The sequence below is a fragment of the Hyperoodon ampullatus genome, assembly GCF_949752795.1.
Source record: "Hyperoodon ampullatus genome assembly, chromosome: 16".
Classification (NCBI taxonomy): Eukaryota; Metazoa; Chordata; class Mammalia; order Artiodactyla; family Ziphiidae; genus Hyperoodon; species Hyperoodon ampullatus.
Genome location: NC_136929.1, coordinates 11,207,486 through 11,233,925, shown reverse-complemented (window position 1 = coordinate 11,233,925; position 26,440 = coordinate 11,207,486). Strand labels below are relative to the sequence as shown.

Sequence of the window (26,440 nt, the reverse complement as noted above, 5' to 3'; positions counted from 1 at the left end):
CTCACGGGCCCAGCCGCTCCGCGGCATGTGGGATCTTCCCAGACCAGGGCACGAACCCATGTCCCCTGCATCGGCAGGCGGACTCTTAACCACTATGCCACCAGGGAGGCCCCAGGAGGGCTTTTAAACCAAAACAGTTCACTACCTCCTCTAGCCCAGAGCAGTCGCCAAACACAAATAGAGCAGGTTGAGAGGGAGAGGGCAGCTTTGCTTGCGGCTGTGCTTTGCGCCAGGTGGGAAGGGAGCCGTCTTCTCCGCTGTCGGAGGGCCAGGGCGGAGGGAGGCCGATTAGAAGGCGCGGGTAGCGGGGTGGGCTGTCCTTCCCACTCCACGTGTTCTTTCCATTTTCGCTTTCAAGGGCCTTCAAGGTATGGTACTGTGAACCCCCCAGATCCGAGGCCCGCATACAACACCCATTCCAAAGACAAAAAGATTAGCTTTCACAGCAGTGAGAAGCCCGCGCACCGCAACGAAGACTAGCTCCCACTCACCGCAACTAGAGATCCCACGTGCAGCAACGAAGACCCAACGCAGCCAAAAAATAATTAATTAATTAAAAAAAAAAAAAAAGTAGCTTTGGGACTAGAGGCCCTCTCTGGATAAAAGCGCTCTCGGGGGATGGGGAAGTTGCCCACGGGCAGGGCTGACTCAAGCAGGGACCTTCTCCACTTAGTGCTCTAAGGGCTGCGGGGTGGACCTTCCTGCAGTCCGGGCCGGGCACCAGGAAGCTTCCGATGTGGAAGCTGCTTCCTCAAGTGAACTGTGATTCTTGTCCCACTTCCCCCATCCCCCTTCCCTCCCCCAACGGAACAGGGCCTCCTAAAACATGGGCTCTCCCCTGCCCGCTTGGGAATCTCCTTTCTGTCCGTCTCCTGGCGCCAGCACCTTCCCTCCCTAACCTCACAGATGCTGACCATCTGCCTTTTGAGTCGCGCATTATTCCTACCTCTGCCCTTTGCCTTTACCAGCCCTCTGCTGGCTGCTCCTCCCTCCTCTGCACCTACTGAAACCCTCAACTTCCTGCCTCCCAGCTCAGCCTGCCGTGCTCCCTCCTGCCTCTAAGTCCCCTCAAGTCTGTTCCACTGACTTGAACTGTTACTTCACTTCTCATCCCATGGGCGTTGCGTCACCCCAGCTAGACGAGACATTCCTCTATTGCTTTATATGTCGATAGAAAGGATTTATATGTCGTTCCCTCTCCTCCACGCCTGTCCCTAACACCAGGCATGGTGGATAACATTTGATTGAGCCCTCTCCTACTTGTTAAAAAATTTTAATTGCACCAGACCAGGCACATCAGGCAGAATATGAGAATAGTATTCAGATAATTTTCTTTTCAGAATCACAAACACTCTTTTTTAAAAAAGGACGAATCCCGGGCTTCCCTGGTGGTGCAGTGGTTGAGAGTCCGCCTGCCGATGCAGGGGACATGGGCTCGTGCCCCGGTCTGGGAAGATCCCACATGCTGCGGAGCGGCTAGGCCCGTGAGCCATGGCCGCTGAGCCTGCGCATCCGGAGCCTCTGCTCCGCAACGGGAGAGGCCACAACAGTGAGAGGCCCATGTACCGCAAAAAAAGAAAAAAAAAAAAAGGATGAATCCTATCAGTTACCTAAATGTTTTCAAGTATCTGGAAGTTTGGTCTTAAGTACGTAAAACACCTCACGAGTGATGACATTGTTCAGTTTCCCTCTGGATCCTCTCCATCGTGGAGCCGTGGCTCCTGCCCACTCCCTGCCCCCAGGAGAGAGCAGTCATAGCACCCCTTCCTCACTCAGATCATCCCACGTGGAACAGATCTCATGGCTCCTTGTGCCCTGCTAGAACACAGAAATAACATTGCTCCTCTGAGGCTGAGAACAAGCAATGAGTGAGAACAAAGAAAATAATGAGCGGAGAGAGCCATGAACTTGCAGACTCCAGAACTCCAGTCAAATCTGAGCGTGGTGGTCGTTACTGGCTTTGGGAAGGGCGATGCAAGCCTTTAGTAAGCAAATACTTTGTCTTTGCGAAGAGCTGTGTGCAAAGTGTACCTCAAAGCCTCACTGTTAAATCATAAAGTTAACAAGAAATGTAAAAAACACGGGCAGCTATGCCCATGCAGGACATCTTCTCAGGAGTAGCTCCACAGTTCCCTGTAGGTTTGGGTTTGAGGTCCCTCAGAGGCTCATGGGGTAGCCTGGCAAGGTCCTCAGAAAAAAAACCACAACAACACAAGACCTGTCATATATAGTTGAGGAAAATCCATTAGGAGCAGATGGGGAAAGGGCAAAGTAAAAGAGGAAGAGCATGGCGGGGAGGTGATGGATAGGGCCTTGGCAACAGGAAAGCTAAACACCAGCCACTCACCAGTCAGGGGTGAGAGCAGAGCTGAGTGAAGAGGCTGGTGGAAGTAAGCCCTTTCTTTCCACTTGAGTTTCCTCTTCCCAGGGAATTTTCATTGTATTTTGTTGAGAGATGAAGACTGAAACCACAAAATAAAAATATCACAAGCCTCCCTGTTGTATACAAATGAGTAGACCAGAAATATATCAAGAGCCTAAATGTTGTTAGAATTAAAACTATAAAACTAGTAGAAGAAGACATAGGTGTAAGTCTTCATAACGTTGGATTAGGCAGTGATCTCAAAATGATAACAAAAGCACAAGCTACCAAAGAAAAAAATAGATAAATTGGACTTCAGCAAAATTATAACTTTTGTGCATCATAGGACACTATCAAGAAAGTGAAATGACAGGGAATTCCCCGGTGGTCCAGTGGTTAAGACTCTGTGCTTTCATTGCCGAGGCTGCAGGTTCGATCCCTGGTTGGGGAACTAAGATGCCACGAGCTGCATGGTGTGGCCAAAAAAAAAAAAAAGTGAAATGACAGCCTACAGAAGGGGAGAAAATATTTGTGATTCATATATATCTGATACAGATTAAATATCTACAATATATAAAGAACACTCATAACCCAATAACCAAAAGACAAACAACCCATTTTTTTAAAATTTAGGACTAGAATAGACATTTCTCCAAAGAAGGTACAGTTGGTCCCTGACTTGCAATGGTTCAGCTTACGATGGTGCGAAAGCAGTACGCGTTCAGTAGAAACCATACTTTGAATACTGATTTTTTTTTTTTTTTGCGGTACGCGGGCCTCTCACTGTTGCGGCCTCTCCCGTGGCGGAGCACAGGCTCCGGATGCGCAGGCTCAGTGGCCATGGCTCACGGGCCCAGCCGCTCCGCGGCATGTGGGATCTTCCCGGACCGGGGCACGAACCCATGTCCCCTGCATCGGCAGGCAGACTCTCAACCACTGCGCCACCAGGGAAGCCCTTTTCTGGTTTTTTTGATAGTAGCCATCCTAATGGGTGTTAAGTGGTGTCTCGTAGTTTTGATTTACATTTCCCTAATGATTAATGATATTGAACGTCTTTTCATGTGCTCATTGTCCATTTTTATATCTTCTTAGGAGAAATGTCTGTTCAAGTCCTCTGCCCATTTTGAATTGTGTTGTTTGTTTTTTTGGTGCTGAGTTTTAGAAGTTCTATATATGTTCTGAATATATATTCCTTTATCAGACATATGATTTGCAAATATTTTCTCCCATTCTGTGGGTTGCCTTTTTACTCTGTTGAAAGTATCTTTTGATGCACAACATTTTAAATTTTTCATGAAGTTCAGTTTATTTTTTCTTTTGTTACCGGTGCTTTTGGTGTTATTGATGAATGAAATTTTAACCAGTTAACTCATGGTATGTTCAATATTGCTGTAGATTTTCTTTTTTCAAAAACAGGCAGACCAAGGGACTTCCCTGGTGGTCCAGTGGTTAAGACTCTGTGCTTCCATTGCAGGGGGGCATGGGTTCAATCCCCGGTCTGAGAACTAACATCCCGCATGCCACACGTGGTGCAGCCAAAAAAAAAAAAAAAAAAAAGGTAAAAAAAAAAAACAGGCAAACCAAGATTTTTTGGGGGTTAGAAAACTCAACACTACCATCTTACCTAAAGAAACACTACCAGGTTGTAATAATCAGTGAGAATTTGGCTTTTTTTCTAATGCAGTCACTATAGCAGTCTCTGTGATTATAATACATTTTATACATTTATAAGAAAAATACAGTAATTTTCTAATGATGACTGTCACAGGCACTTCTGTTTTTTAATATTAGTGTATAAAAAGAACTTATATGAAAAAGGAGATCCTTAAATGGAACAGTACATCAGAACTTTTTATTTTAAACCAAACGATCTCAAATTTTTCAAAAAAAAAAATTTTATATAGATGCCAATATCAGGGCCTTTTGCCCATTCCAATCCATGCTTATGACATCATTTTATGAATTAGATGAAATTGAAGTGAGGTGAGATGGACAAATTCAGAAGACAGAATTCACTAGTGTTTTTGAGTATTGGCATGGCAATTTGCCTTTTGTAGGATGAAAATAGTAATTGCTCATTTTTAAAAATCACAAAGGTTATGCATCTCCCCAGAGCCTAGAAAATATTCCGTATTTCTTAACTCCCAAGTCTTGTTTCGGCCGCACAGCTTTCTCACTGCTCCTGTTGCATTCAGGATCGTCTTGGTGATTTTATCTGAAAACATTATATGTTATTAACATACAGGGTTTTGGGGTGGAGGTGGAAGAAGAGAAAGGTGTTAATTCAGATGTTATGAAACTGTAATAATGCTATTATTTAAGACACTTATTTGGGTATGTTTATACTGTGTAGTTTTATAAATAAGCCCAAGGGGCTCCTCCTGGTTGTCACAATCCTCCTTGAATCTCGTATCCTGTCTGTCTCTTCCTATCCGACAGTAGAATTGATGTCGCTCTAATCCCTGGAAGTTTGGAACTAATGAACTGACTGCTGAGCTGCTGCCACGGAGCTTGGTCCCAAACTATACTGTACTTCACACTCGATTTATTCTCCAGATGGCGAGACTGTGCCGCCCCGCCGCGAGGGACCACCTCTTCCACTGGAGTGTAAAAGTGGACGGATGTTGTTTTCTTTGCAGATTTGATCATTCTGAGCTAGAAACTTGCACGGCTGATTAGTTATTAGCTTTAATGGGTGCCAATTGAACCAACGGCACGCATATTTTCTCCTTTAATTTCAGAGTCTGCAGGTCTCGGTGATGGTTGATTTATCCGCTTTCTTACGTCAGCAGAGCATGTCTCTTCCCCAGGTGATAAGAACCCGGTCTCTGAAATCATAGCACGCCTTGGTTCCTGGCCCAGACAGAGTCACATAATACGGTGGCTTATGTATAAGGACAAGTTTATTACCCACTGGTCCACTGCACTGAGCAGCCCATGGCACGAAATATCAGTTGAATGTGAGAACTTTGGTAATACCACCTTTTAGGACCAGGGCCTGTGAAGAGTCTGACCTGGGCCACCTTTCTTTGTGGCCTTTGCAGAGCCCACCTCTGGAATCAAACATGCTACAAACACACAAAGGTAATTAGTCTCTGCAAAAATCTCATGTAACTGTTGAGGAAGGCCTTACATTCATTATTCCCTCTTCAGGTTGTCAGATTTTAGGAGGACAAGTTCATCCTACACTGAGAAATGCTTACCAAGGCTATCCTGCAGTGTTAACACACGTAGAGTGCAGTTCCTTCTAACCTTCATTTTGAACAACGTGTTTTGCTTCCAGAATGTAAGACCACCCCACCCCCCAAAAAAGGTTGTTTTTGAGTGGCCTCTTTTTGCCTTCATTTCCTTTTCCTTCTTTCTCCAGGGAGCATTTACCTCCCAGTAATCTCAGCAGATCACCCGGATAGCCCTTCTGAGAAGGTGGTGTCTGCCAGGCCGAGTCTTACTAATCCCCCTAATGAGATGGCACTTGGAAGCATGGTCAGGGCCAAACAGGAGCCAAAGAAAAAGAGAGAAAAAGAGACTGAAAGTGTGAAGGGAGCGAGGTGATGGAGATGAGAGAGATGTAAGAGACACGGTAGCAAGAGGTAAGGCCTGTGTTAGAGAGAGAACAGCATGAACAGAATTTCTTTCTTTTCACAACTGGTGGACTGTGGCTCTCTCTAGCTGAAGACCCAGAACTAAATTTAATTGTTCTTAGAAACTGCCTTCCTCTCACCCAACAGATGGCATGGGTGTGTTTGCTAGCACAGTAACATATTTCACCATTAAAATACCAAAAAGAAAAAAAAATCAACATGCTTGTTGGTTGGTGTAAATTCAGTGAAGTTGTTGGATATTTTGGGATACACAGCAGAGGGTGCACACTTCACTTACGTAAATTGTCACAAGCAACAGCCCGTTAATAAGGGTGTTGTATGGCAATATACCTCCAAAGCCATCATCTTTTTTTGGAAAGGTACAGAGTGATGAAGTGGAAAGAGCTTGGTTTTAATTCTGAGCCAGAAAGAGGAAAAAAAGTCTAATAAAATGCTGAGTATTCACTGCTCATTATTACAGCATGAAAAGTACTAATCAGATTATGCCTAAAATTGGAATGGGGTTCTTCATTTGCAGCCAATTTCACAAGGGCTGAATTTTACTAAGTAAACCGGAATGTGCTGAAACCATGGCAATCTGACTTTAGATAAAAATCACAAACAGGTTTAGAACATGAGCTTTGAACAAACAGTCCCTTCGAATCCAAGTGAAACAACTAAACAGCTGAGAGGTCAGATTTTGTTTGACACCAACATTAACAATTTAGGAAGCTGATGTTGCCAGGGATCCTGCGTCCTTGAGCGCACATGCAGATTAAACTGGAGGATGGAGATGATTCAAATAACTCAAGTTTTTTGGGTTTTTTTAAAATAAATTTATTTACTCGTTTAATTATTCTTGGCTGCATTGGGTCTTCGTTGCTGTGCGCGGGCTTTCTTTAGTTGCGGCAAGCAGGGGCTACTCTTTGTTGCAGCGTGCAGGCTTCTCATTGCGGTGGCTTCTCTTGCTGTGGAGCTCGGGCTCTAGGCACACGGGCTCAGTAGTTGTGGCTCGCAGGCTTAGTTGCTCCATGGCATGTGGGATCTTCCCAGACCAGGGCTCGACCCCGTGTCCGCTGCATTGACAGGAGGATTCTTAACCACTGCGCCACCAGGGAAGTCCCTCAAGTAACCCAAGTTTTAAAATGCACTTCAGCCCAAATGATCTAGTTAGTTCCCTTCCATTTCCCATTCACTTTGTCCCAGCAGACCCTTTACAAGCCCGACCTGCCCTTGAAAGGAAACCTGGAAGTTGAAACTTTTCTGAGCTGAAGCCATCCCGGGTTTGTAGCTGTGCCAGGCTTCATGGAGCATAGCACATCTTCGGTTCTCTGAGGCCATGGATCTAGATACACACAGGAAGCATTTCTCTTGACAGCTGTCGATGGCCTTGGAACCATACTACTGAGTTGACTTCTGACCTTCACCTTCAGGATCTTCCTATCCTGTGGCTGCAGCAAGAGGGCATGACAGGGCAAGCGGATGCATTTTATTGCTGTGGGACAGCCCACAGCAAGGTGTGGAACCAAGCCACTGTTGGCTGCATCCTTCCTCACTTTAGCTGGCATGAGCTCTCTCTTGCTTTTGTCTAAGCTTGGCATAATTATTGGCAGTCAGAGCTCAGTAAATCAGGACTCCACAGAGCTGTCCAAACTGCTCCTATGTGCTCTGCGTCCATCCGACTTGACAACTCTAAGCTGGTTTCCTCACACTGTTTAACTCAGACCACATTTGGAGGCTTTCCCTGCTTCCACCCGGTCGTAGACCTACATCCGCCTGGTTTAAATCTACTGTCTTGGCTTGTCTCCTTGATTGGACTTCAACTCAATATTGGCTCAAATAATTCTTTTTTCTCTCTGCTTTGGTTTATTATTTTCCTAGATAACAATTGCTATCCAAATGGCCATATATTGTTAAGACCTTTTTTTTCAAACTACATTCATCAGCAGTGAGAAGCTTTAAAGTTTTATTAGTATCATAAAAACCCTTCCCAAATGAAACTACTTTTGATAAGTGTTCATTCTGACAATGAGAATTTGTTGAGGGCTGTTGGCAAGTTGGAGGAATTTGGTTTTGAAACTGAAATTGGCAGGAAGTAATGACTTCAAGGGCTTTCTTTCCCTTGATTCCGGCCCCCACGCCCCAAGTGCACTCCTCTCTCCCCAATCCCTGTCCCCCCTTCATCACCCCAACTCAAAGCCAATAAATAACATGTTTGGTTTTATACAGTTTTTCTGGGAACAATTCAAATACTGAATCAGACTTTCAACCTTTCAGCTTTTCTTAACTGTGGAGCAAAGCCTGCCAAATCAAAGAAAAAAATGTATTTCTCTACCACTTCATGAAGGGATTTCTTGGTGATATTATTGCCTTCCATCTGAATAAGCTGGAGCTTTTTTGTAGTGTGAAGTGTCATTTTCCTGTGAGTGCCTTCTTAATTGAATGTTAAGATTCAACTCAGTTGCAAAAAAATTTTTAAGTGAATAAAAAAAGCGTGACGCATGTGGAAAGAGAAAAACAAATCCTTATTTTTTTCCCTAATGTGAATATGCTGGCAGTCAAGACTACCATGAATCCATAAGTTATCTAGTTTCTTGAATTTATTCAATGAGAAAATGCAGGCAGAGCACTTAGCACCATGCCTGGTGCTTCGTAAATGCTCAGTAAATGTTACCTATTAGTTATGTTACCTTTCCAATGGGAGAGGAATGCTAATGCACAAAAGGAGAACACTATTTATTTATAAATTTATTAATTTATTTTTGGCTGCGTTGGGTCTTCGTGGCTGCACACGGGCTTTGTCTAGTTGCGGCGAGCGGGGGCTACTCTTCGTTGCAGTGCACGGCCTTCTCTTGTTGCAGAGCACAGGCTCTAGGTGCACGGGCTTCAGTAGTTGTAGTACGCGGGCTCAGTAGTTGTGGTTCGCAGGCTCAGTAGTTGTGGCGCACGGGCTTAGTTGCTCCGCGGCATGTGGGATCTTCCAGGACCAGGGGTCGAACCCATGTCCCCTGCATTGGCAGGCAGATTCTTAACCAGTGCGCCACCAGGGAAGTCCTGAGACCACTATTTAGAGTTTCACCAGCGTGCATTACAATGGCTCTCATCTCTGCTATAGTCATCTTGAGTGAAGTCTGGAAATCAGTCACTTGCCCATCAGATTGGACAACTCATTTCAAATACCAGTTATTTGGTGGACATAGTAGACATCGTAATGGTGCTCAGACTCTCAATCCACATAAGAGTTTCATAGACAGTTTGATTGTGTTTCTTCTCAATGATAAATAAACTTAGGAGATACATTTTATCTACACTCATAGGATGAAGCTCGATTGAGAATAGTGAAAACTCTTGAAGACTTTGATCTGGGCCCAACTGAAAAGTGTGTAAGAATCAACTCAGTGTCCAGTGGTCTGGCCGAAGAAGACCTGCAGGCCCTCCTGCGGTCCCGGGTCCTTCCTTCCAGCCTGATGCTCCCGAAGGTAGAAGATCCTGAAGAAATCCAGTGGGTGAGTAGCTCATGCTTTGCTTTAATTAAAGACTCAGGAGAGGCTAACAAGGAGTAGCAGAAAGGAAGGATTTGGGTGCTGCAGGTTTTGAAAATGCATACGCAGAGCAAAGAGAAAGGGAACTGAGAAACAGGAGCAGGCCCCAAAGACCGTTTCCTGCACACAAGGAGAACCTGGCTTTGCCGTAAGTGTTCACTGGGACAGCTCTGCCCTTGAAATGACGCTTCTGCTGCCTTAACAGATCTGTGGCTTAGACAGAACAGCCTCCTCCAGAGCAGCCCCTGGAAACCAGCTTACCTGAGACTACACCCGGCCAGGCCCTAACCCTCCACCTGGAAGAGCAGTGATTTGCATACCTCTTAGGCAGATTCATTTGAAGTCATCAGAGACAGTGAAAGCACATTAGCTGCAAAGGAAAAAATGAACCTAGAGGAGGAGAGGAAAAGGTCACTCCTCAGGGCAACTATAGGAAGAGACAGGAAGCTTTTAACTAGTGGTTTTAATTAGCACAGATATTATTTCCTGAACAGTTTTCTAGTTCATCCTTTTTAAATTGCTGACAGGTGTGTTTGTTTCATGACAGATTTTTCAGCCAATAAACCCCTGGCATGTCAAATTACTTAAGAAAACTTTGAAATGGGCCTAATTATACTATGATTGTTTTCATTGTTAAAGTGGGGTAGAGGTTGGAGGGTGAAGCTAGATTTTGTTTAGGGGCTACAGTGATTCTGCAGATCTCTGCCGAATACAGTACGGTTCCACTGTGCCACTCCTGAGAGGAGGGCCCATGGCACCCAGGTGCTGGAAGCGTGGTAAGGGCTTGTGGACAGTGGTGATTTTGATGCCACATCTAGGGTGATCCCTAAGTCTATGGCTACAACTGTAGCAATACGCCGAGTTCTAGTTGTGACACCCAAATACATTGCTCACCTTTTCAGTGCATGTAGCTATGTCAGCTCTCTGCTTTCCAGTGCCGTGGCTGCCTGCCACATGTGGCTACGGAGCACTTGAAATGTGACCAGTCCAAATTGAGATGCGCTGTAAGATACACGGGACTTTGAAGACTTCATAGCACCCTCCCTGGCGCCCCCCACCCCCCGAAAAAAGAATGTAAATTTTCCCAATAATTTTTATGTTGATTACATGTTGAAATGATAATATTTCAGATATATTGGGTTGAATAAACCTCTTATTAAAATTAAATTCACCATCTGTTTCATCTTACTCTTTTAATGTAGCTACTAGAAAGTTTAGAATTACACACGTAGCCACCATTATTTTTCTGTCCGTCAGCTCTGCATTGGTGTCTTCCTGAAGACCTCCGTTCCAGGGCCCATATTTACTTTCAAAACTGGAGCTCTTCTCAGCAAGGTCACCCCTCAGGAGCTGGGAGATCCTAGTGATAGCAGGTTAATGTCCTCAAGAGTTCCTACCCCATTCGAATGTGTCTTAAGTTGATTGAAATGGAATCTGAAGTCACTGTTCCCTTTTGGTTTCATAGTTAGTGCCTATTTATCACCGTTATTACCCCTCATTTGAGAGGGGAGCGCTCACCCCGGCCTTCAGCTAAGGCCTCTGTTCGCTGTTTTAAATCCTTGGATGTGAGGAACATACCGAAATCTAAATAGGATTTCTAGTTAACAGAAGTCTTTTGGGCTGTTTATTTTTTCCTCTCCGTTTGTATTTATGTGAAGCATAAAACCCAGAGCCTGATGCACAACTGAAAGATGGGCTTCCTTGTTTTCTTTTGTGTGAGAATCTCTTGCTGGCCTTTTGTCGCTAGTGTGGGTTCTTGTTTGACTGGCACGGCTTATTGGACTATAACAAGCGTGACTCGGCCTCCTTTGTCGTGGGACAATTCTCCCACAAATCCCGAACAGGGTGCATTCTTCCAACACACTATTGGGTGTGCACTGGAATTGAAAGAATTGCTGAGCCCTGCTACTTCATCTCCTCCCCAATCTCTTTGTGATTTCCCCCCTTCTCTTCCTCCCCCCACGCCTCCAGTCCCCTCCACCTCGCTGAAATGAACACTTTACCAGGCCGGAAACATTTAATCGTCTCCTTTTGAAAAAATTAATTGAAACTTCTCCACTAGTTACCTTTTGTGTTAGTACTTAGTGCAATTTTTTAAGAGAGAAGGGGCGGAGGAGGAGGAGGATGGGCTAGAATATGTAATTTTTAAATGCCCCTCTTGCCTTAAAAACAAAAGGCATTCGAGATGTTTCTCACTAGGAACAGGGGTATTCCCTGTTGTAAAGGATATTGTAAAGGATTCACCTAGTTTTCAACGCTACAGTTTTTGGGGTTATAACCATTATCACAAAGAATGGGGCAAGTAACATTGCACGTTTTTCTTTTTTTAACAAGAAAAACAAAATTCCTCCAGTGCACAGGTAACACCAAAACCACTAATATTTTACCACCCATTTTCTAGCTTAAATGTGTCATAAGTTAGGCTTTATTTTCACTTTCGTGGAATACTATACATTTTGTCCCCTGAAACTGTAGCCTTCTCTTCCTTCTTGCTATTTTGGTTGAGTTATTCTTTCCCTTGTAAAGTTGCTAAGGAGGTGATGATCATGGTGTTGAGGAAGGGAGGGGTAGCGGGAGCAACTGGGAATAATTCTTCATCACTGAAAGCTGTGATTTATTTTAGCCTAATTGTAAAGTTACTGCAAATCGCTCAAAAGCTTTTTAAAGATCCCAGTGATTAGATTTTTTTTTGGTTGGGGAGGGAGGTGCTGCACGGGCGGGGTGGGGGGGTGCAGCTAAAAGGGGAAATAACACCTCTAATCCTGCTTCTGGTAAATAGGCTGCCAGCCTTTAAAATGAGTTTCCTTTCTATTAGTCAGAATATTATGCTAAGCCTTAAGCATTAGTTTTTTTATGTTGCCATAGCAGCCCTATTCCTGCAGGGTGGTGACCTGCGATGATTACAGTACAAAGCTTATAGGGTCTTGAAACCCCCTTTGAAGATGAAAAGTCTTTGATGGTTTATATTTATGCAAATCTCTTAGATATGATTTACCCAACTGAGACTGAATGGAGAGATGATTAAAATTCCCTTTTCCTTTGATATCCATTAGTGGCTGAATATTCCTTAAATTTAAAATGGATATATATGTTTTTATCTTTATTTACAAAAATAGCTTTTTCGTACCTGTGTGTTTTTTTTTTATCTCCCCACATCTTATTAGATCTAGATAGACATAATAGATTTACAATTTAGAGTGTGGTGGGTTTTTTTTTTTTTTCTCCTTTGAAAGGGGTGGGGGGGAGATCTGTGCAAGAGCTTTTGTATGTTTCCAGATGATAGATTTTGGAATTTGGGCTACCCCACTGGCAGCACAGAGCTAGCTGTGAACTGGTCTCATGGAAAAAATTGGCAAGCTTTGGTCTTCAAAGAACTAAACTTCCTTTTTAAGGCCTTCCTAGGTAAGCTAAAAAATTATGAAGAAAAACCTCCGAACAAAGGGTAGTGTAGCTATAATGAATAATATGGATTCCACGTAGAAGGCTGCTGAACAGTTACACCGATGTCTGTGCAGGGTCCGAAACAAAACCAGAATGGCAGGTAGAGCAAGCCTTCATTGTTTTAGGGGCCTGCCACATGCACTGAACGTAGGGAAGGCGAGAGGCCTTAAGTAAAAACCTTTTCAAGGAAAGCATTTAAACTTGAGAATCTCTCCTTCCACCTCTTAACTCCTAGGCCTCAAATTGCTCCTTCAGAAAAAAAAACCAATTTTTAATGCTTGAGGTTTTACTATTTAGTTTGCTGGGAACTTTGTTACCTTTTCTCTTTGGTCTTTCCTCTGTTTTTTCCGTTTTTTGGTGTTTTTTTTTATTCTTTGTGTGGATGAAAGAGGCTGGGATATTACTTCCTCAGGTCAAAGACTTAAATACTACTTCTATTCTACAGTTCAATGATTGTACATTTTTTTTCCCCCACTAGTTACCTATGACACTTTTTATTCTAGTTTTCAGACAAATTTTCATTCTACTTACAAGGCCGAAAACTTGAACAACCTATGAATTTAATCCCTTTTGTGGAAACTGCAATGGGTTTGCTCAATTTTAAGGTAAGAAAACCATAATGTGGCTAGTAAGTTAGTATTTTATTTATTACCTAAAGAGAACTTTTCTTTTCAATTTTAACATCTACTTAAAATATTTTTCTAGAAAGATTTATAAGCAGAGTAAACCTTGAGCACCATTTGTTATCTGTAATAACCAAAACCAGGTTGTGAGCATCTTAGAAAACAAAGAAATAGATGCAGTAGCAAGGAAAAACTTCCTAGTCCTAAATATTTAAATGAAATATTTATATATTCCTGGCATTAATTTTAATTAAATAATCTATATAAATTTTATAAATAAACTATATAAGTTTTTGCTGTGAATTATTACATTTATAGAATAAATATACATGAACATTTGTCACCCTTACAAATTAACTTTCAATTATTCTTTTGTAACAATTGCCTTTTATTGGGAAATCATCAGGCCTCTTTGTAGCAACATAATCTATAATGTCTAATACATAAGATTACTATTTTTGAGTTAGTATACACACTAATTTGTACTATATTATTTCAGTTTGCCACATTAGAATATAAAATATTTCCTAATATACATTCAGGAAGATTAGCTGAGCCAAGCATTTTCACCATCGTATGGCTGCATTAAACTATTTGCCTTAACGAATTCATAGCTAGCTTGTTTCTTCCTCTTTATCAGTGGCCATTTAAATTGTTTTCCAAAATATGCCTCATGTTCCACCTGACCTGTGAACATCACTGTAGCACCCCATCCCCGAGGGCAGGAGAGAAGAAATACCTACAAACAAAAACAAAAAAAGATAGTTGAACTGTACTGGAGAGAGAATATGTGAGCGAAGGCTCCGAGAGGAAACTTTGAGAGACCTACTGGCCTGTGCAGGAGGGGCGGAGTGCAAATGTTTGGGGGCTGCTTCGGGCCTCGTGATCAGCATGTTTACACCACTAAGCACGGATCCTTCCAGCCTGCCCTAGAATTCTGAGAATATAGTCAACACATATTTCTTAGATGCAGCTAGATTCATACAGTGATTTCATTGTAAGTGCTGATTTGCCATTTTATTCATAATATACTTAGAAGCACTCGCAGCCCCTGAAATTAATCAACAGTGTCCTCACCGGTTCCTCATGTCCTCCCCACCCACATATGTTAGCATGCTTTGTCTCCACCTTTGCAGCATCACAGTCCTGTCTAAGATGACTGTTATTCATCTTTAATTTCACAGAGAAATGTCCAAGTTGCTTATTCGTACATCTTGGATGACTTATTGCATTTTTATTTTCCTCTCTGGAGTTGTAGATTTTTGTATTGTTTGTCTTTAATCCTGAGACCATTTACTAAGAAATCTTGATCCCAATGCAAATAATCCAATTAGTTTGATTTTAAAATTCTTTCCTTTTCTCCTGTGGTTTTATGTTTATTGTTGGAGGGTCTCTTTAAGCAAAAACAAATTTTGGAAGAACAGAAATAACTTACAGTCCAATCAAAATGAGTTAACTTGAAAGTTTCTCTAAAGATTGGATGAACTAAAACTTGAACATTATAACTGTATTAATATATACTACTAACTATATTAATATAATCCATTAAGCAAAGCAAATATATGCAACATACTTACTTTGGACAATATTAAATACCTTTTGAAAGGGGTGAATTGGGGCTGCATTTTCAGGACTGCTTTCAGCTAAACTGTGTTACGAGGTGGACCTTTCTGTTACTGAAATACGCCATGCTGCTTCTCTCTAATGGGTGCATTTCTGTGAGCTCTGGTTCTGTTCTGCTCTTTTACAGGCAGTGTGTGAAGAAGCACTAAAGAACGGGCCTCGAGTGGGTCTTTTTCTAGATGCAGTCGTTTTTGGAGGAGAAGACTTTCGAGCCAGCATAGGTGTCAAAGACATGTTTCTCTTCTCATTCTCTCTGTGCATATGTGTATATGTTTTTTCTTTGCCCCTTCAAGAATGGGCATTTACATGACAATATATATTTGCCAACCATGACAATGGTTTTTCAGCTGAATGGGCAATACTTCCTGCTAATTTAGGTCACCTCATAGCTGTCCTTCTTCCAGAACACTACATCATCACTTCCATTCATTTATAAAATAACTAATAAAGAGCCTGTCATAGCCTCAGACATGTTCAGGCATATATGACGTCTACTGTGTTCATAATAACTACTTTATGTGAACAGCCTCTCTGTTGCTTAAATGTGTTGTTTTCCAATCAGCCTGACGGCTGTCCAGGCTTCTAACACAAATTTAAGGCAGTTTCACGTTGCTTTGATGAATCATTTTCTACATTAAATGAAGTATGTAAAACTTTAAAATAGATCTTAAATTCCCCCTAAGATATATTTCAGAACCCCTTTATTATGAAATATTTATTGAGATACTATGCTTGTTTCCACTGATCTTCCCCATCCCTTGGGCACTATGTCTTTGGTCTGGGTGCATGTATAACTAACTAGAGGCTGTGAGTGCATCTAGAAAAGAGGCCAAGGCCACAAAGTGTTTTCAGAACACCACTCCCAGTGACCTGAATACAAGAGCTTTCCCTGAGCAGTGATATGGTCCAAATATAAACAGTGACAGTTACCCCCCTCCTGGGGGAAAAAGAGGAACCAGTCTTTCCAGAAGACTTTTGTGTATCCAACAGCTCAGTGGACACTTTCTGCCTCCCTCAACATGAGTGTCCTTTCGTCTCCCCACGTTCTCCATCCACACCCTGCAGCTGCAGTATTTGGCTCAGAACCTGTTATGACATGGCATTACAACCACAGCACACGAATTCTGTGCTCAGTGACGGAAGTTAACTATTTCCACGCACAGCTGTTTGGCTACCTTTTATGGTGCTATCTTTGGACTGACACTTTCTGAGCAATGGCAGGAAGGAAAAAATACACCAGGAGTCCTTTGTGACCTATCAAGTCATTTGTGTCCAGCTCCTGAGATAGGGAAGGGGGCTCTTCTTAATGCACGTGCCAGTAACTACACGAAAAGATGCCTTGCAAGATAAAGAGACACATGTGAGATTTAACTCTGCCTCCACATAGCCCCCTCTTCATTTATATTTGAATCATCCTTTCGCTAGGGAGAAATCCCCAGGAAACAGAGATGTCTTTACAAACGGCGTTTTTATAATAGATATCTAGGTCCAGTTTCCAAAGTTAACGTCTCCTTTCTCGGTCAACATTCTGTTTTCAGGTGCAACAAGTAGTAAGGAAACCCAAGATATTCTCTACGCCCGACAAAAGATTATTGTTGTAGCAAAGGCCTTTGGTCTGCAGGCCATAGACCTGGTGTACATCGACTTCCAGGATGGAGAGGGGCTTCTCAAGCAGTCGAGAGAAGGAGCTGCAATGGGATTTACTGGTATGATTCTTGATAATATTTTAGAAAGCAGTATCTAGATTAAGCAAACATTCCAGAAAAACAGAAATTTAACCAGGAACTGGTGTTTCTAATGTAGCCAAGTGTCTCATATACTTATTCCACTATTTGAAACATGAAAAAGTTATCCAGGACCAGAACCTGCCAAACAAATTGTCATGTTTGTCTTTGGCTCCACAAGTCAAAAAACAAAGCACTCGTTTTAGTTTCTCCTAATATTACTTACCGGTTTTTTCTGTCCTCTTATTTTGTTGCAGTTTTTGCTGACACGAGGGGAGGGATGAGGCCATTTTAGAAGTGTTTTTGAGGGAACTGCCGTAGAATTTGAGTTGATGGGGAGAAAAAAATTTCCTCAAATATTCAAAATATTAATTTATTTCTGAAAAAATTTAGTGGTATCTTCTTTGTTTTTTTTTTTTAAACTCATAACTGCTTTTTATTCTTCTGGCACTTCAAGCCCCCCTTACTCTCCCATCCCCCAGTAAGTGTCTGTGCACCTGGTGACACCTATGGGCATTGGCTGGCACTAAGATCAGCAGGTCCTCGAAATCCTGTCCTGGAGAACAGGCAGATATCTGTTGATTGGTGTGCCCAATCACTCAGATACCCAGGAGCCCGGGGAGCAACCGAAAATTGTATTTTTGCAACAGAAATCTATTTTTTGAAAAACCACAATAGGATTCTATACACAAACACATGTCAATCAGTTGCACACACACACGCACACACACACACACGTATACAACCATGGATAAAAAACACCATAAGCTCTTTTATTCTTATTTGTTCTTCTGCTGCAAGTTCTAAGGATATCCTGATCAGAGATGAACCCAAAAAATAAGGAAAAGAGACAAGCATCCACGCTATTCCTTTTGTAAATATTTTTGAAATGTGTTCATTTAGAGGTTAATGAAAGAAACATTTCATAAAGTGACCTTCAATGTAAAAGATAACCTTCGTGGATGTTAATTTAACCCAAAGTAAAATTGAAAGACTGTAGAAACCATTTTAGTGTTATAGTAGAATTAAATAAAGCTCTGACCTTTGTGTTTGTGTTTTTAACATGAAGAGTTAAAATGTGATTCCCCCAATTTGTTAAATAAATAAATAAACGTCTATTATAGAGAAATATTTCTCAGTCATCTGAACTATTAATAAATGAATCCTCCCTACATTTAATAGTGACTGAGAAAGAAAGAGTCCCTCCACTGAATCCCTGGCGTTGTCCTTGTCTCTGTGCCTGTGACACCTGCCTCTTTCCAACGACCTGTTAGGATGTGGCCCAAATGGAAAAGTTGGAGAAAAACTCCATGAAATCTATCTAACAGACCCCAATGTTGTTGCTCTAAAATATGTGGCTTTGGCTGCCAAGCAGCCAGATGTTGCTCTGAAATGGGCACTAATACAATAAAAAACAGAAAACACTAAATTGGTGGGGGCCTCTCTCACCATCACTCAGGATAACCTGGGTGTCCTCTGCTTCCTCTGGGTAAATGTTTGCTCCAGAACTTATAAGGGAGTTTGAGAGTTTCTCCAAGAGACAGGACTGAATTAAATTGGTCCCTAATTCAATCGTAGAAGACAAGTTATTGCAAATCAGATTTAAATTTCTAGACTGTGCCCAACTCAGCATGAGGAGCTTACGGACTTGGCACTATTGTTTCTCAACAACAGGGAGTATTAAATCAGAAAAAAAATGGAAGTGGGAGGGAGAGGGGAGAGGATGAGGAGGCATGCAGGGTACAGTGCCCATTATATATTCAAGTGAACAAGTCAGTAAAGTAGGAAGCTAAACTTCAGAGCCATTTTGCAATTTTTAGAAAGAAGATCTTTATTGTCCCAATTATATTTCTATACACCAAGAAAAGGTAATTAGTCTGATAATAAGATAGGAGATTATTTGTAGTATTTTTAAACAATAAATGCTTTAATGAGTATTTTAGACCACTCACGATCTGCTTGTCCTAATTATTTGTCATTTAATTGCCATACTTTGGGCTTTGCACAAGAAGGGAGAAAAAGAAGGAAAGAAGGAAGGAAAGAAAGGGGAAGGAAGGAAGGAGGGGAAAAAAGGAGAGCTACACACCCTATCTGAAGCAAGTGGTTGAAAGTTTTAAAATTCAATAAAGTATTACGTTATCCATAACACTGATAAGGATCTGTGCCAATAAGGATTTTCTCGACTTTTTAAAATTAGATATTTTTAAATGAGTTGTAGGTTTTTTGAAACTTAGCCATGTAACAAACAGCTGGTTACAGTTTCTCTTCTGTAATCATTGTTTCATGGGGCCGCAATCCATGTAAATTGATTTTAAGTCAATGCATTGGCTGTATAAATGACTATTAACTTCAGGAATTATTTTTATAAAAAGAAACCAAAAATAAATCTTGGAATAAAGCTTTAACAGCCGACTTAGTCATCACAGTTATTCTAGTACTACATGCTGAGAAGAAAGATTATAAATATGAAGCACTATAGGTTTTCTTCTTTTTTGCAGTCTTTTGTAGAAGACAAAAATGACACCATCATACAGTTACCTAAAAGATTTGACAGGTATTGATTTAAAGCACGGTATATCAAGTGGTACTGTAAAAAGGATTTCATGGTCATAAATTTTAATGTCTTCCAATTTTGCACCCTCTCAGTAATTTGTCAATAACAACTCTTATGTATAAAATATTTGCTTTGCTCCCACATGGCATTAAAGTCTGATGTTCAGTTGTTGGGATATATAAGATTTGACGAAAGATAACTTCTCATATGGAGGTTCATAAATTTCTAAAACCTAACACATATCTTAAAATTAGCCTCAGTACCAAAATATGGCTACTTAAAAGCCATCATTAGTTTCACAGCATTGTAAATAGTTTATGTTTGCTTCTCAATTTATAGTGTCTGTACCAAGAAGTTCCCATGAAATCTGGCTTTTTACACATCACTGTAAATTATGTACATAAATTATAAAATTCAGGACTAACAATTAGTACAAAATGACTACCAGAACTGACATCCTTTATTAATAATATTGTAACAACTGTTAGATTGCTTAAATATAATTTCAATATCTACTATTGAAAAAAGTCTCATTTGTCATCATTGATGTTATTTGTTCCCAGAAATTATTCCTCAAATAATTTAAAGCATCTTTATTTATATAAGATTTTAATGTTTTATTAGTATGCTGACAGATAATGAAATAGCAACATGAGGATGTTTTAATTATGCTACTGTAAAGAAAAGATATTGTCATATTTATTTACTTAAACTCTTTTTCATGAAATAGTAAAAAAAATTTTTTAGAAACATTGTTCTTTTTTCTATTTGACAGAACAATGACAGTAACAGGAATGCACCTTTTATAAAACATCAAGGATATAATTTGTACTGGCTATATGTTAAAGCAGCTATTTCGAAAGCAAAGCAAATTGATATGCCAACAAATATACTTAGCAGAGTAAATTATCATTAAGTGTACATTCATTTTTAAAGAACCAAATATGTCTATAATTTTATCATATAATAAAATATAATCTTGTCATTATTATAACATTAAATTATGTTGCATTTTATCAATGACCTGATTAGATTCCACTCTTCCCTGATTGTTAAATTGTTTTTTTAATGACTACATGATTTCATAGAATCCTGTGACTCTTATCTTTCTATAATGTTTTAATTTAAGATTCCTTTTTAAAGCTTTTTTAAAACCGTTACTACAGAAATAAGATTTCTCTGGGGTGTCTAAGCATCTGTATAAAGGAGAAATATCCAATCTTCATTCCATAAGCAAAAAGGGAAAATCTGAGGGGTTTTTTTTTTTGGTTAGAGAAGCTTTATGTAATTTTTTATTTAAACATTTTTAAATGGAGTAATCTAGAGATCACAGTGTTCAAATCTGCCTTCTGTTTTACTATACTGAATAAAATTTTTTTCATTGAAATCCAATTTTCTATTAGTGGTTAGAAGGGATACACTAAATTCATCTAAAAGAAAGAAAATTGAATGTATTATTGTAAGACACTATTGGTATTAATATAGTTGTAATGTCTGCTTCTGTAAGCTTTATGAAAACCAACAGACCACTTTTAAAAGAAATCATGGAAGATGGGATAATGGTACAGAATAAGCAAAAGACAACTTGCAGAATTGGAAAGAATTAACATGTAATTTTTTTCTACTTTAACTCAAAATAATCACTTTAATTTGCAGACATTATCCTTTTAAAGTTCCAGCCAAAGGAGTTATTCAGCGAGCTGCCTGGTCAATCCACCTGTAACTAAAAATGAGAGATTATCTGCTCTAAGATGGCATTTCTATAGGATCGGAAACACAATTACTCCCATTGTTGTATTTGTTCTTATGGGGTATTCTGGAAAAGCCTGCCTGATTGTGTTATTTTCTTTTTAAAAAGTTCTAAAAATAATTAGTTATTTTACATACAGACTGTAAGGCATTCAGGAGACTGGCATGGTTGAGACATTTTGTTTGAACATCTGTTTGTTGTTTTGTGTTTCCGGTGTTATTAATCTTTGTGTAGGTAAGCAGGTGATACACCCTAACCAAATTGCAGTGGTCCAGGAGCAGTTTTCTCCTTCCCCTGAAAAAATTAAGTGGGCTGAAGAACTGATTGCTGCCTTTAAAGAACATCAACAATTAGGAAAGGTAAATGTTTTGTTAATGCCTTGAAACACTGGTGAAACTGGCGTTTAAAATACTGTGGGGAAGAATGGAAAAATATATATTGTTTGAGTGGTTTTTAAAAACTCGTATTTTGAGGAGGAGGATATGTGTGGGCTTTAGGGGGGACAACATTTATCACTGAGAAATTCACTTAAGGTAAATTTGCCCTTCCATGTTCCTAAATATTTCACTCACTGGATCTCAAGTTTCTCATTTTATTCTTTTCATAAACTATATTGGCAGCCTTTGAGAAAATAGAAGTCTGTTTAGTTTTACTCTACAGACCCAATGCAGCATTCATATGAAAATAATTTTAGATCAGAATGAGAGCAAGTTGTAATGAAATAAACACAGTTTGATCAAATGGTTCTTGTGGAGAGAATAAATAAATTTCAAGTTATTTTAATTTTGGGGGAAAAAAGTACAAAAATCTCCGGTTTAGTCATTTAAGAGTGGGAGGTTGTATATGTGTTAGTACCAATTTCTGGACCTGAGATTTGGATAGAATGGAAAGCAAATTAACACTGGAGTATGGTTGTTCCTAATTTAGTGCATCATTGAGCCTCGCGTTTCCTGCTCTGTGGGTTTCTGCTATGTAAATATTGCAGTGGTGATGCACAATCTGTCTCCACTTTGTGCCAGTAACACTTAAATTAGGTGTCGCCTGAAGGAAGATTTTATGCTAGTTGCAGCATTGTCAGTTAATTATCTTAAAGGTTATTTGCAATAATACCGTTTGCCTCTTTTTAAGAGGATGAGGGGAAAGTTGCATTTATAAATCCATCCTAGAGGTTATATCTAAACCTGTCCTTGTTACTTACATAAGGAGTGAAGTTTTGATGCCTGTAATGCAAAAGTACTTAGGGTAGAAAGAATGTTGAAACATTATGAAGGTTCTAAATGCTAAACAGCAGTACCCCCTACAAAAAAAAAAAAAAATTGGTTTTCAGTGGTGAACTGGTGACATCAGTGTGAGAAGTGTGGCTTACACTTTTCACTGGCAGTAAAAACACCTAAAAATCCCAGGACTTTCGAAAGTAGGTAACAATATTAAGTGGGTCACTCCCTCCCTCTCATTACCTGCCTTCAGCTCCAACCATGCTCGCATGCTCACCCTCACACACTTTCAGGTTCATCTTTGCACAAACTTGCACTTAAAATCAAAAGACAGAATATATGACACTGGAGACATCCCATTTGGACTATACCAGTTTCAGGATAAACAGCAACCTTTCGTTTCAAATCAGTAGTGACCATCAAAAAAAACATATTGCAGTGCATAAAAAGATTTTTTCAGTTGACATTATGTTTTATGTCCATTTCTATATCTTGATCCCAAAATCCAGATCCTCCATGAATAAGTATAGATGTTTATCTGGAGAGAAGAGCCGTTTACTTCTACATTTATACATGCAAGTAACTCCATCCACTCCCCTCTCCTGCATGCTCGCCTGTGCACACACTCACTAAATGTTCTGTACCTCTGTGTGTGCCTTACGCCAGCTAAGGATATGTACCTGATAAATACTTCCTACTGAAGTAAACTGAGGCAGGATGGGGACCATCAAAACGGCAGACCAAGTAGAGTTCCAGTCTGGGCTAACACTGCCTTCTGGAACTATCTACACTGGGTTTCACATTGGATAAAATCAAAGGGCGCCACTGGCATTATAAGCAGCTAGAGGTATGGAAGAAGTTACCTAAGTTTCAGTAGCCAGCAAAGAAAATTCAAACTAGAAACACACTCTTTTACCAGCATTTAAGTTCTTGAATGAGGGAAAAACAGCCCTTTTCCATTATATCTTGAAAGTGCTATTCCCAGGGAAAATTGCCCTAAAGTGTCCTTGCCTTTTGATGATGGCAACTTAGATGTTAAATTCTGAACTCTTTTTTTTTTGTTTTGTTTTTTTTAAATAAGAAATGCCCTCTTGTTGGGACATATGCTTTCACAACAGTGTGGTAGAATAGCTTTTCTTAACACAGAACCATAGAAATTAGAGCAGAAGGGAGACTAACTATTAGGTCATTTCTTCCCTGCCCCATTCGTGTAGGTTTGTTTCCTACAGCAAATTCTCCTGGTGCTTTGTCCAGCAAGGTTTAAATGATTCAAGTAATGGGGCTTCCAGTGGGAACATACGGTTATTTTATTCAGTCCGCATGTTTCTTTCACCTTGCCTATAAATTGGCTGGTCACAAAAATTGGGTCTGCAGGTAGGTGACTCTGGGTCTTGAGGGGTCTTGGGGTTTAATAATGTAGGTCTGTTTGTAAAGATTTAGTATAAATAGGTCGCTCAGTTGTATAAAATGTTGCTTCCAACAAACATCTAATCTGTTTTATTTCAAATGTGACTCACTGATGAAAACATAAACCCTTGGATACTTTGTCCAAAGCACAGGTGACTCTCTCAATGATGGGAAACTGATGGTTTGTGTCCTAGTGGGATACTTCCAAATTTCTAAAAGACCTTTTTTTGCCCTCTGTTGAAAATTTCATTCAAGTAATGCTTTCAAGCAGAAATGACGCAAGAAGGCAAAATTATGTATCATTGCTTTTCTCTACTTCCTGCTCCCATCTTATATTATATTCTGCCCTAAGATGAAAGGTATAGCTGAAGTTCACAGTTAGTGCTGGGTCATTTGTATTTTCTGTAGTGATAATAATATTATTATTCAAAAATTAAAGTTCTACCTTTTTTTTTTCCTGTCCCCTCCAAATAACAAACTTCATGAGAATACTTAGATCACAAGTAGATAAATTATTGGGGTTTAGTCTTTAGTATCACAGGAATTTTTTTTGTTCTATATTAATTAAAAGTTCTAAGGAAATAAAGTTTGATGCCCTTAGTCTAGTGTTGGCTAAAAAATACTTTACATTAAAAAATAATAAAAAATAACTATCTGCTCATATAATCTGTCTCTGTTTGGCAGGTAATGATACTTGTGACTGCTTTGTTTCAGGAAACTAATGATATTTATTTTCAGGCTAAAAAATTTTGTCTGGCATGACAGTCCCCATCATAACAATTAGGGCTATAGATTGATATTAGGGACTCATTAAAATCTGTTGGAAAAAGTGTAAACATTCCACATACTCTATGCTCCTATTTTAATTCCCATAAGCTAAAATATTTCTACTTTAGCTGACACCAGTTGTGAGGTATATATCCACACTATTAATCACACTTGATTTTTTCTTTCATCCTTCCAAAAAAATATAATTTGAGATACAGCCTGCATGTCATTAACTATTTTAGTCTCAAATTATTTGGTGAAATATTTTAGCCAGGATAAATCACTCCCATATGATTTGTTTTAAATTTGTAAAGTATTTTCTTAAAAGTTAATTTCATTTTTGATGTCATTTTTTCGTAATAACAATGATTCCAATATTTGAAAATTCTCCATTCAGAACTGAATTTAGTATTTTTCATTTTAAAATATGATTTTAACACTTGTTTTGTTATCAACTAAGAACCTTATCTAGTATGAAATTGGATAATTGAAATCATCCCAAGCAAATAATTAGTTAATATTAGTTGATATCAATAGAAACTGTAATTTGTATATAAATAAATACATATACATATTTATACTATATATATATACATTCATAAATGTATGCTACTGAGTATTTTTTCACATCTATATTATAAACTCAGTGCTAAATTCATCACTTCTTAGGCAAAAATGACAGCTAAAGGAAATAGTCGGTTGCTTTTTTAGAATGATTGATAATCCCAGGAAATCCTACATTAAGAATTTACCATTTCTTTTCAAATGGTGGCTCTAACAGAAAAATATGAAAAAATAGCAAAAGGTATTAAGAATAGCAACATGTATTACATGAGATCGATCTTTAAAGGTACTTTGCTAGAATATTCATATTTCTGCAGTGTCTGGCTACTAGTATAGCTTTGCTTCATTTTCAGTATTCTAAGCACTCTATTCATAGTAAATCTGTAAATGCTTTATTTGGTTTTGGAAGGATTTTGTTTAAATTTTTCAATATTTTTTGTTCATTATAGCTTCACAAGCTGGCTAAAAACCGAGGAAGGGAAAGTGTCCACCTTTAAAATCTAGGTTCCACTAGTAATTATAAAGGTCAAAAATAAGGTCACTAGCTGACATAACAACTATGAACAACACACATAACTGAAACATCCTAACTTCACTCAAGAGAGAGCAATAATGCAGATTAACATGTTTACATTAATAAGCAAATCCTCTATAGGAATATAAATTGGGAACTTACATCTTAATAAAGAAAGAAAAAAGAAAGAGGTTTTTTCCCTCATGTAAGTCTTTTCGTCTAGAAAATTACAAAGAATAATTCCCCCTCCCCAATATTGAAAGCAAATTATTTTCATAGGTATCTGATTACGGCTCAGACACCTTTCGCTTGTGTTTCCAAATGCAGGGCTTTACAAAAGAAATACTGTTTGGTCCAGATGGCCTTCTAGAAGGCTCCCTGAGAGAACTCAGAAGTCCCTCTAGCCAAAAATATTGTTTCCGCTTATTCAAGTGCCAGAAATCCCACTGCCACTCTTTCACGCAGATCAAATAAACCATCCAAAGATTTGGTTGTTGTCTTTGTCAAAGGAAGCGGTTGCTTCCACTAATAGACAACAGTGTGCCCTCCCACACTCATGCATCCCACTGCCCACAGCCTAGCCCCCTTTATTTGTTAGCAGAAATGCTAAAATCAGAACTGAGTGATTGCCAGTAAAAATGAAAGAGGAAGGGACGTCACTACTTTTAAGATGCTTAGTTATTGCATTTCTCCATTTATTTCCTTGTTCATTGAAAATCTTTAGACCTATATCCCATAATTTTGACTTTAAAAAGTCAAGTAAAAAAGTCAAG

The 26,440-nt window shown here is 39.5% G+C and overlaps 1 protein-coding gene across 1 annotated transcript in view; it reads left to right on the top strand.

Annotated features, from left to right (window-relative positions):
• CLYBL (citramalyl-CoA lyase) overlaps window positions 1-26,440 on the top strand; it is a 227,471-nt gene that overhangs the window by 192,949 nt on the left and 8,082 nt on the right. Inside the window, exons 3-7 of the mRNA XM_079721574.1 lie at window positions 9,261-9,449; window positions 13,430-13,531; window positions 15,300-15,393; window positions 16,711-16,878; window positions 21,435-21,559. Coding sequence (XP_079577700.1) covers window positions 9,261-9,449; window positions 13,430-13,531; window positions 15,300-15,393; window positions 16,711-16,878; window positions 21,435-21,559 — 678 coding nt within the window. The remainder of the gene's footprint in view (window positions 1-9,260; window positions 9,450-13,429; window positions 13,532-15,299; window positions 15,394-16,710; window positions 16,879-21,434; window positions 21,560-26,440) is intronic.